Source organism: Drosophila sechellia, chromosome 3L (genome assembly GCF_004382195.2).
Source record: "Drosophila sechellia strain sech25 chromosome 3L, ASM438219v1, whole genome shotgun sequence".
Classification (NCBI taxonomy): Eukaryota; Metazoa; Arthropoda; class Insecta; order Diptera; family Drosophilidae; genus Drosophila; species Drosophila sechellia.
This window is the reverse complement of record NC_045951.1, coordinates 24,634,231-24,646,720: the sequence shown is the minus strand read 5'-3', so window position 1 is coordinate 24,646,720 and position 12,490 is coordinate 24,634,231. Positions and strand designations below refer to the sequence as shown.

Sequence of the window (12,490 nt, the reverse complement as noted above, 5' to 3'; positions counted from 1 at the left end):
GATATAAAAAGCGAATGACTGCAGATGAAAAAAAAAAACAGCATAGAACTTCAGAAGTATTTAACCTTCTTAAATTTCCATCGTTATTTAAAAACGACTTGACTAAATTACCGAATATAAGCACCGAATATAGCGATGTTTTTGGTCTCGAAACAGAAACCATATCAACTAATAATTTTGATAAAGAAAAATTAATATTAACCGATAATACCATTGTGTAGATAAAAAGCTAGAATCCCAGAAAGTCAAAAGCCAGAAATACAAAGGCAAGTTTACAAACTGATAAAAGACGGTAGAACCATCTATATCAGAATATAATAGCCCACTTCTCTTGGTACCCAAGAAATCACTGCCTAATTCCGCGAAGAAGCGAGACTAGTAGTTGACTACCGGCAAATAAACAAGAAAATGCTAGCAGATAAATTCCCTCTCCCTAGAATAGAAGATATTCTTGATCAATTATGACGAGCAAAAACCCGATTAGCATTTCGTTTAAAAATAGCACAAAATTCCTTCCAAAGAATGATGACACTGGCTTTTGCAGGCTTACAACTTTCGCGTTTTTATATATGGATTATTTAGTAGTAATCGGTAGTTTTGAAAAGCATATACAAAAGAACTTAACTTAATACAAAAGATGTATTCAAATTATGCAGACAGCATAACCTAAAACTACATCCAGAAAAATGTACTTTCTTTATGAAAGAGGTTACATATTTAGGTCACAAGTGTACTGATAGAGGTATACATCCTGAGGATTCCAATACGATGTAATCAAAAACTATCCCAAACCAGCAAATGCAGACGAAGCTAGACGATTCGTTGCATTTTTTATTTATTAGAGAAGATTCATTTTAAATTTTTCAGAAAAATCATGCCACTTAACGAGGCTTTGTCAAAAGAACATACCATTTGAATGGATGACCGAATGCGAAGAAGCATTCGAGTGTCTTAAAAGGGAATGAAACCTAGACCTACACCCAGATTTTAGAAAAGAATTTGGCATAACCACAGATGCTAGTAAACATGCATGTGGAGCGGTACTATCGGAAGACCATAACGGTCAACAGCTACCTGTGGCTACCTGTGGCTCCCAATCCATTGGGCAATAAATAATTTCAGACCATATAAGGTAGGCATTCTCTAGTTCAAAGTGACCACAGACATTTAGCCAAATTAATAAAAAATGCAAGTTCCAAACTCACGCTGCGACGCCCTTGGCCCAACGTATTTAGGAGTCATTAAAAACGACGAAGTACGAAAGGTAGTGAAAAATATGATTCGTTCTTTCAAACATGGAAAGAAAAACATTAGAAGATATAAAATTGGTTATTTCTACACTAATAGAAATCTCGATTTATATCAGTTTTTTCAAAGGATAGAAAAGCAGACTGGTATATACAAAATCAACCAAATTAAAATGGCACCGTGGGAAAATATTTTTGAAAATATTTATAGATCCTTTCAAAAATATGGACAATACAAAATTAAACGTATTGAGAGTAGCGCTACTCAACCCGGTGAAGAGAATAGAAAAAGAAATATAAAAATAAGCAATAATATCTACACTACATGATGATCCAATACAAGGAGGACATAAGGGCATTGCAAAAACCTTGGCCAAGGTGCAAAGATATTATTATTGGAAAAATATGCCTAAGTACATAAAAGTGTAAATAGAAAAAAAAGGCCATCATGTCGAAAATAAAAAATAATTAAACATAACAAAACACTGACGATGACAGAAACACCAGAAAAAGCGTTTGATAGGGGAGTAGTAGGAACAATTGGCCCACTATCAAAATCGGAAAACGGTAATGAATATGCAGTCACTCTCATATGTGACCTGACAAAATACTTGTGGCAACCAATACCAAACAAAAATGCAAATACCGTAGCCAAAGCGATATTTAAATATTTTATTCTGAAATACTGTCCAAGGAAGACGTTCAATACGGACATGGGAACAGAATATAAGAATTCAGAATTCTGATCTGCGCAAAGACCTAAAAATAAAAAATATAACATCAACTGCACACCATCAACATAATGAATATATACGATCCAAAACTGATTGGGACATTTGGCTCAATACTTTGAATACTGCTTCAACACTTCTCCTTCTATGGCTCATAATTATTGTCCATACGAATTAGTATTTGGTAGAACTAACAATTTAGCAAAACATTTCCTTACAACCTATAACAAAGAACCATTTTATAATAATGATGACTATGCTAAAGAAAGTAAATTCAGATTAGACGTAACATATAAAAGAGCAAGGAAAATGATAATAAAAAAAAAATAAAAACAGAAAATATAGGATTAGCAGTAGGAGATAAAGTTTTATTAATAATTGAAGTAAGTCATAAATTAAATGCCAAATATATGAGACCCTATAAGATAGAATGTATAGAGGGCAGAAATAATATTATTATATCAGGTTATGGTGACGGATGTGTACCGTCCGTTATGTCAAGTCAGCGCACTTTCCCGAATCACCTTTGCCGACCAAAGATTCAACTGTCCCGTCTGACCACACCAGGTCCTAGTATTTTTCTCTGTCCTCTTCGTGTGGATCGCCGCCTTTCTCGGCTGCGTCACTTGCAGTAACCGTCCTCGTACCGCGGTTCCAGGTGCACACTGACTGGTTGTTCGCGGCCGCTCTCTAACGGCTGACTACATGTACTCAATCCCTTACTGCTTGTTTACTGGCTGTGCGTTCTGACTCGCGGATCTCTTGTTGACCGTTCTCACTTGCGTGTTGTAACTCAATGCCCCGAGTGGCGTTTCAGAATGCGCGTCTCGCGTCCATACTCTCCTCGACTATCGTCGACTATGCTTTGACTGACTGGTCTGACCGAGCCCGCGTCCTGACTACGTGACTAGCGCATGCACTCTCCTCTAATATCCTCACGGACGGCTCCTCGCGTGCTCTGACTGATATTTATGGGCCTCGGGGATCCCGTTATATATCTTTTTGAGGACGGACCGCTGGGTACATGCTCTATTAGTTCACGGTCTCTCCGCTTTGCCGGGGTCCAAGGTCCACTATTTCCTGTTTGACCTTTCTGCCCTTCACTCTTCTCGCATACCAGCCTATTTCGCTGTTGCTATGCAGCTCTCCTGCACCCGGATTTGTGGGGAGTTTAAAGACAACTCACAGTGCACAGTATGCAGTAGGACATATTTGTGGCAATTATCCTTATCGTCATCTTCCAGTATTCCCAATCTACTGGTGATCTCTTAGGTCTCCGTTCTGTGACTTTGATTGTTATGGTCGATCTACATATGTTTTTGTTTCTCGTCGAATCATTTTGTTTGCTCAGTTTTCTTTTTATTCGGATGTAGTTGACGTTTTTTTTTGAAATAGATGAGTTGTACAAAAGAAAGCAATTGGTACAACTATTTAAAAAATTTAACTTTACATCGCATTTAGCGCCAATTCGCTTAATAATTGTTTCTTGAAATATATTGTATATTTCTGGAGTCTAGAAGATAGTATTGTGCTTAATATCCCCAATGGAATTCACGGAAACCCATGAAGAAATTATTATAAGAAAAGCATCTGTGACAGAAATAAACTACAATAAGTTAAAATTCTGTAGACAAGCCCTTCAGAATTACTGTTAGTGAAGGGCCCTTGCTTCATACCACCTATAACAAAAAAAAACCTAGTGGGCAAATCATGTTGAATATAGGCAATGCCCACATGTGTGTTGAATATAGGCCATTTCCACAGTGCATATGTAATTTTGTATGAGAACATACATACATACAAATGAACTGTATGTATGTATATATATTAGTAAATAAGCAGCCGCATGAAGCTGGCATTTTTATGTGTATCAGTTGTTAGTTTCAAATAAAACTTCTTCGTGTTCGGACGCGCGGCTCAAGATTTTTATTTCGCGTTTACTCTTTTCGGCCTTTGCTCTCAATGCGCTGAGTTTGGGTGAAGATTAGGATCTTCCCAATATGGTTGTCAGTGTTCCACACTTGGAGCACCTTTTCAACAAACAACAGGTTATGGGCCCAGCGCCCTAGGAGCTGCCTAAAGGAGAAACGTGTAGTGAAACTCAGGAGTTAGATTTTGGAGTCTACTCAAGATTGCCGGAATGAGTAACCTGTATCAGATCGATAAGCTGGAGGATGGCTCCTATGAAACGTGGAGCATCCAGATGCGTTCAGTGTTGGTGCACGCATGTTTGTGGAAGGTGGTTTCAGGAGAGTCCGTAAAACCTGAGGTTGATACTGGAGGTGCTTGGCAATCCCAAGATGAAAAAGCATTGGCCACGATCATCTTGAGTGTGAAGTCTTCGCAACTTGGTTATGTAAAAGGGTGTCTCACTGCGGCTGAGGCCTGGAAAGTTTTACAGGATGTCCACCAGCCGAAAGGACCGTTACGAACGGTCATGCTGTATAAGAAGTTGCTGAGCATACGTTTGTTGGAAGGGCAGAGTATATCGTCACATATTAAAGAATTTAAGGAAATCTTTGATGCCCTTGATGCGGTGGAAATTGGTATCACCGAGAAATTGCGCAGTGTTGTTTTGCTGTCGAGCCTTCCAGAGAGTTTCGAGAATTTCGTTGTCGCCATTGAGACGCGCGACGAGCTGCCGCCTTTTGATGCTCTATGTATAAAGCTGATCGAGGAAGACACGAGAAGGGGAGGAGCGGCGCAGCAGAGAGAAAAACAAACGGAGAGCGCAAAGGCATTTACTGCAGTACATAAGCCACAGGCGCCGGCGAGAGAAGCTCGGCCGAGCGCAAAGAAGAGGAAAGACGTAGTTTGTTATAACTGTGGAGAGCGTGGGCATTTTAAAGCGAACTGTCGTCGCGAGAAAGTAAACAAAGAGAGCGCGACACAAAAACAATGCTCCTTGTTAAATGCGCTGGATGGTGGTGGTTTTGGCAAAACACAGTGGTGTCTCGATAGCGGGGCTACCAGTCACATGTGCTGTGACAGAGGTGTTTTTACTGAGTATGAAGAGCACACTGAAAAAATTAGTCTTGCTGGAAATGGATTCCTACTAGCAAAGGGCATAGGAACAGTGAAGCTGAAGACTGATTTATGTACTCTGGTATTGAATAACGTACTCTTCGTCCCAGATTTGAACGGCAACTTTATGTCAGTCAGCCGTGCAGCTCAGTATAAATGTTTTGTCAATTTTGGACCACATTTCGCTGACGTCATTCAGGAAGGCGAGCGAATACTGCGTGTAATGAGAGCTGGTAATTTGTATATGTTTCAAGGGAAACATAACAGTTGTTTTGCGGCCGTTGATACTGATGGTTCACTATGGCATAAAAGGTATGGCCATTTGAATACAAGCAGCCTACAGGAGATGGTGAGGAAGAAGATGGTGTACGGTGTTGAAAAGGTCGTTTTCAAACCAGACGCAGTATGCAAGACGTGCATGCTAGCAAAAATCCATGTGCAACCATTTCCGAAGACAACGAGGAGCAGAGCTGAGGAGCTGTTGGATATGATCCATTCAGACCTGTGCGGGCCATTTAGCACACCGTCACTTGCTGGATCAAAGTACTTTCTCACTTTCATAAACGACAAGTCCAGGCGGATTTTTGTATATTTCTTGCGGAAGAAGGACGAGGTCTTCACTAAGTTTGTCGAGTTTAAGAAACTGGTCGAGCGACAAACAGGTAGAAAGATAAAATGTATCCGGAGCGATAATGGTGGTGAGTTCGTCAATAATGTTTTTGATGACTATTTAAAGGCACATGGGATCGCTAGACAGCTGACTGTTCCACACACTCCCCAACAAAATGGAGTTGCAGAACGAGCCAACCGCACGCTAGTAGAAATGGCTAGGTGCATGTTGCTGCAATCGGAGTTGGGTGAGGCTCTATGGGCTGAGGCGATAAACACTGCGGTGTATCTGAGGAACCGATCAACGAGCAGAGCATTACAAAGCAAAACCCCTATGGAAGAGTGGACCGGAAAAATACCAGCAGTGAGCCACTTGAGGGTTTTTTGGTGCCATAGCAGTGGCATTGGAAAAAGGAGTCCATAAAGGCAAATTCGAATCCAAAGGAAAGGAATATCGTATGATTGGATATTCAATAGCGGCTAAGGGGTACCGTCTGTTTGACGAAGAGAAGCGGTGTGTGATCGAGAAGCGAGATGTCCTTTTTGATGAGTCTGGTAGTTTGGTAAATCATGGAAATACCATTGAGTTCCAGTTTCCCGCAACTGATGACCCGGAGCCGCAGAGTGATTCGAATGCACGGGAAGGTGACGATACAGAACCCGTGGGCAGCAGCGACGACTATGAGAGTGCAGCTGAGGCAGAAGAAGCTGAAGTACATGTGGGGCCTGGACGGCCGAAGATTGTTCGGACGGGCAGACCAGGGCGCCCGAAGAAGCAATACAATGTACTTGGCGTGTTGATGGCTAGCGACGTCGAAATTCCCAAGTCCTATGAGGAGGCCATCAATTCGCAGTATTCTGCAAAGTGGGAAGAGGCAATGGGCCTGGAGTACAAGGCACTACTTGCAAATGAGACATGGAAGCTGGCTGATTTACCAAGAAATGGTGTGTGGCTTGCAAGTGGGTGTATTCCCTGAGACGAGACGTCTCTGGTAGAATTGAGCGCTTCAAGGCACGACTAGTAGCAAAGGGGTGTTCGCAGAAGTTCGGAGTGGACTACTTCGAGACTTTTTCACCCGTGTGCAGGCTCGAGAGTGTGAGGCTCATTTTGGCATTGGCAGCAGAGATGCAATTGTACTTGCATCACATGGACGTATGCACGGCGTATTTAAATAGCGAGCTAAAGGATACTGTGTACATGAAGCAGCCCCAAGGGTACACAGATGCTGCTAATCCCGACCAGGTGTTATTGCTGAGGAAGGCAATATACGGCTTGAAGCAGTCAGGCAGAGAGTGGAACTCCAAGCTCGACGGTGTTCTAAAAGACTTGGGATTTAAGGCCTGTAATCATGAACCATGTCTTTATCAGCAAAGTGGTCAAGGTAATCTGATGCTCATCTTAGTATATGTTGATGATTTAATTCTAGCGTGCCAGTCAAGAGAAGATTTGGAGGATCTGAAAGCCAAGATTTCAGAGTCTTTCGAGTGCACGGACAAGGGTCCACTCCATTTGTTCTTAGGCATGGAGGTGCAACGACATGGCGACCTTGGAGAAATCACTTTGGGCCATTCGCAATATATCAAGGAACTATTGCGGGCATATGGCAGCGTGAACTGTAGACCAGCGACGACACCTTTGGATGCAGGGCATCAAGTGGTGTGCTCGGGTGAGCAGTGCCAGAAGGTCGACGCAGGGCAGTATCAGTCTACAATTGGTGAGCTAATGTGGCTTGGGCTTACAACCAGACCAGACATACTACATTCGGTGGCGAAGTTGGCTCAGAGGAACCAGGACCCGCATTCTGAGCACATGGTGGCTGTGAAGCACATCCTCCGGTACTTGGCGTCAACTGTGGACGTCAAGCTGCATTATCAAAAGTGCGGTCAGGCATTTACCGGATTTGTGGATGCAGATTGGGGAGGCGACCGTTTGGACCGAAAGTCATACACAGGGTACGTGTTTTTCCTGTCTGGTGGACCAGTATCATGGAGGTCCGAGAAGCAGCAGAGCGTGGCGTTGAGCAGTACTGAAGCCGAGTATATGGCTCTGACCACGGCTTGCAAGGAAGCTATAGCTTTACGAAGGCTAATAGTGGAGATCGGATGCGGCGATCTGAAGACCCCGACGGTTATGCATGGCGACAACCTGAGTGCGCAGCACTTAGCGAAGAACCCGGTTCATCACTCTAGGACGAAGCACATCGACATTCGATATCATTTCATTAGAGAAGTCTTGAAAGAAGGTCACGTTGTGTTAGAGTACACTTCTACGAATGAGATGATAGCAGACATTATGACAAAGAATCTTTCAAAGGGAAAGCATAATGGGTTTATGAAAATGTTAAATTTGTTTTAATTTTTGTAAACATGTTGGCATTGAGGAAGGCTGTTGAATATAGGCAATGCCCACATGTGTGTTGAATATAGGCCATTTCCACAGTGCATATGTAATTTTGTATGAGAACATACATACATACAAATGAACTGTATGTATGTATATATATTAGTAAATAAGCAGCCGCATGAAGCTGGCATTTTTATGTGTATCAGTTGTTAGTTTCAAATAAAACTTCTTCGTGTTCGGACGCTCGGCTCAAGATTTTTATTTCGCGTTTACTCTTTTCGGCCTTTGCTCTCAATGCGCTGAGTTTGGGTGAAGATTAGGATCTTCCCAATATGGTTGTCAGTGTTCCACACTTGGAGCACCTTTTCAACAAACAACAAATCATAGCAGTAAGTAACAAAATCTTAGTCTTTAATAGAAATCTTGTGAACTTTTAGTAAGTTTTTAGAAATTTTATAAAAAATCGGATTAGTCAAAAAACTATATTGAGAACCCAAAATTTTTAAACTTCTTTTCCGTAAATTCATAATTTAAAAATTCTTATTCTCTTGGGTGCTCTTATTCTCTATGACGAATTCTAGGAAAAAACAAATATTATCACAAATGTGGGAATTATCTTTATAAACAGAGCTTAATCGTCAAGCTCAAATATTCGAAACAAAAGTTAAAGAACATTTCCAACAGATAAATGGCTTGAAGGTCCAGGTGTTGTCACAAATAATTTCTATAGTAGAGGAAATAAAATAGGACGAAATTGTAAAATCTTAGCTTTGTCGGTAAACAGGATAATTATGTCGCTTGAGGAAAGGTGGACAACCAAAATTGGACACGCAACATAATAAACAAAATAAATAATAAAAGAACGGTGTATGAAGTCGGCACAAGATACAGAAAAGGCCACTACAGAAAGGCCAAAATTACTAATAGAAACACGAGAGAATGAAATGCAAACGCAAAATTTATTTATTTTTTTGGCATATCGATAGATATTGGGTAATAATATGAGAAAATATGGTTCCAAACCAGGAACCTGGTGACCAGGCGTTTTTCATATACTGATAAATACCTTTTAATATTTAATAATTATTAAAGTACGCGACATATTAACAGCAATACCTAGATGGGAGATCTACCCGACCGACGGCCGGAAAATCGACCACTAATAACAACATCCAATAATATTCGTGGACACAATAAGAATTCATGATTATCTCAAAATCCGACTCAGTTGTCGACCTTTCTAACACTTCTCAATTTTTAATCAAAAAACAAATTGACTTCACCTGCGAGGAGAATATTAACCAGAACTTGCGAAATCTTCAAAACACCACAAGAATTGATAGCAGTCAAAATTAAAAACAAATACAAGGAAATTGCATTTACATTTTCTTAGGACTCGTAACACTTAAACCACTCTGCTCCCATTCGCATAAATTACCAAAAACAGACCACAAATCAGCAACAACACGTTAGTGTTGAACATCATCAGAACATCATCATCTCAACGAACCCTAAGGATCCCTTTAGGATGCCATACGCAATCTTAGTTCTTCCTTTTTAACTAACCAAAACCAATGCCCAAACCAAAGACACTAGAATAACAAGATGCGTAACGGCCATACATTCGTTTGGCACTATGCAGCCACTTTTTTGGTGAAGGCCACATTTGCTCTCTTTCCGCTCGCTTACGCTGGGAGCGTAAGAAATCTAAAAATAGAATTTTCTTGCTTGTGTGAGTAAAAACAAGAGACGAGAATGCGTATATGTGTGCGTGTTGTGCTAGAAGACGATTTTCGGGCCGAAATCAATTCTGATCGAAGAAACGAATTTACATATTTGGAGTTGTGGCCAATTTCGTAACAATATGATGAATCAAAATAAAAATTCACGCCCTGACTATAATTGTAAAATTTTTTAAATTCGTTTGTTAAGATCGCCGCTCGAATTAGCTACCTTTTACATATTTATATTTATGTTGATAATTAATTATGTGTAATATATATACACTACTTTAATTTGTGCACTAATGCTCAACAATAAATTTTTTTTATTATTATTATTATTTTTAAAAATATTTCAAAAACTTTAATGTGTATTTTACAAATATTAATAAAAAGATCAGATGGTGCCTTTAGTTTCCCGAAGTATTAAAAATTTAAGTAATAAAAATTAATAAAATAAATAAAAATATTAAAACTGTTTATTGCAAAAGTCATATCTGGAGGCACGAAGTGCGGACCAAGCACTCAACAATCATTGCCTTATTTTTTTTTCTCACGTCGCAAGATGAATACTCTAATGACAAATATAATAATATAAAGCCATTTTCGAAATTTATTTTGTGATGTACATAGATTCGGCTATTACTATTTCTAAGCTTTATTTAAATAATAATAACGTTGAGGCAATGCAAAACAAGAATTTTTCGCATGGTGCCAATTGAGAAAAAATAATATAGATTTAAAGTCAACGAACTTCTAAGGTGAAGGGCATATTTTGTCAAATTTACAATGCATGAGCATACGTGTGCACACATACAGTTGTTTGCTATGACTGTATGCGTAGAAAAGAGCTGTTTGCTGTAGCGCTCTCCGCTCTTTCTCTCTCGAACAAAAACTCGAGAGAGCCTGGAGCCACCTCTAGAGCCACGGCCAAAAAATCGCGTGCCAAAAATTTGTATGGCGTTACGCATCTTGTTATTCTAGTGTCTTTGCCCAAACCCTGTCCAATTCCTCCCCATAAATACATCTAAAAGCATGATCGCAATAAGAAATATAAAACAAACCAAAACAATGCAGGGGACGATTGAAGAAGCTTGATATATAGAAGTTATGTGATCCAACTTGGTGTTCGCTTTGAAAGTTCTATCCATTTATAATGATACCTAAAAGTATGCGGCTACGGAACAAATAGTTTAGCATACTTGTCGGAATCGCTTCCTTCCGACTGTTACATACTTTTCAATAAATCTAGTTTACCTTTTACTCTTAAATGTAAAACATTTATTAAGTCATTTAGAGAGGCTTTTCTGTATTTTAAATGGGGGAATTTAAAAATATTATCCAGAGGAATTCTAGAGGAAAGCGCAAGGAAATCATGATTTTTTTTTCGATACTCCCCAGGAATTTCTGAGGATATTCCTTGACACTTTGAATACATCCTTACAAACGTATGTTATAGGAAAAATCCTTGACGCTTTGTATGGAGAATTCCCCTGGATTCCTTAAAGATTCCTGTTACTCCCTATGTATTCCTTTTTGTGGCTGCATACCAATGTATGCTCGTTAGTTTGCTTAAGATTTAAATAATTAGTATGAATATATGATATAAAATATATTATCTAATTCATTGCTGCTCGACTAAAATTTACAAAAAAACATCTACTATTTTCGATATGATTATAAGACGACATTATTGTTGATTTTAAACATAACTTTAACTTTTCGGTTTTAAACTAATGCAATGTTTGAATATGACCATATAGTGAGCATTATAGCCAAACTCTTGAAACCTACGGGCCAAACATGTCATGGCTGAGACTGTATGGCAGCCTCTGGCATAGACAATCTAGTTTTTATCGACTCCAAAATGCGCCATTAAAGTAGTCCGCACATTTGCTTAGTTAAAATTTTTTTCCAATCCAAGAATAAGAAAAGGGGTCTAATTTTTTTTGTTTTTTGTTCTTAATTTGGCAACAAATTAATTTAAACTTATCGCACAGTGTTTTCACTAATTATACAAAAGCACTGAATTGTAAAAATGAATGTACATTAAATGATATGCGAATATGATAAAATTTCATTCATCTGATTATTGAACAGAAAGAATTAGGCGATTAACTAATCCCTTACCAGAATTTCTTAAAACTGATGATACATTTTGAAATAAATGTTGTCGTTCTTCGACAGGCACGTTTAGAACTCTGCCTGGTAAATCTCGCAAAGCTGCAGATAGCTAGGAAAATGAAATGGTAATCAATTGTTACTGGAATAATAATAAATAAGAACCTGTTCGTCCACCATATTTTAGAAACGTGTACTCCAATGAATTAGATATACTTCATATATATGTTAACGGGGTAACAACAAAAGGAGGATCAAAAATTAAGAAATATACATATATGTTAAATATGGAATATTGATAATAGAACAGTACTGCTTGCATACTTTTCGGAATTATACCCAAAACGCACACTCACATCTGAGAAGATGACAGGAAAAAATAATTGAAATTTAAAGTCACTTAATGTTTCCGGTCATATTTTTCGCTAATTCAGCATTATTCTAATCCTAGAGCAGCTGCGAGAATTATTCGTCCTCGCCGCTTAATAGTAGGCTTACACCATTTCGTACAGACTTTTTTTTGGAATTAACTATTTTAAACGTGAACTTAAAACAACTCTTACGGATTTTAAAATCATAGTGAAGAAGGTATCATATAATTAGAAAATTCTTTTTCTATGCCGACGCCAAAATTTTGTTAGTAAAATTTGAGGTGGGGCCAGAAATAAACTGTATATAAAATAACTACGTGGT

At 39.0% G+C, this 12,490-nt stretch overlaps 1 protein-coding gene across 3 annotated transcripts in view; it reads right to left on the bottom strand.

The window, feature by feature from the left end:
• LOC116801292 (eIF-2-alpha kinase activator GCN1) overlaps positions 1 to 12,031 on the bottom strand; it is a 28,856-nt gene extending 16,825 nt beyond the window's left edge. For 2 of the 3 annotated variants that reach the window (XM_032719947.1, XM_032719948.1), the window contains exons 1-2: positions 11,963 to 12,031; positions 11,807 to 11,909 (exon numbers count right to left, since the gene is read on the bottom strand). In XM_032719947.1, coding sequence (XP_032575838.1) covers positions 11,807 to 11,909; positions 11,963 to 11,977 — 118 coding nt within the window. In that variant the 5' untranslated portion in view covers positions 11,978 to 12,031. Of the gene's footprint in view, positions 1 to 8,184; positions 8,680 to 11,806; positions 11,910 to 11,962 lie in introns of those variants that run through there. The other variant, XM_032719949.1, reaches the window with a different exon arrangement.
• Between the last annotated feature and the right edge of the window lie 459 nt (positions 12,032 to 12,490).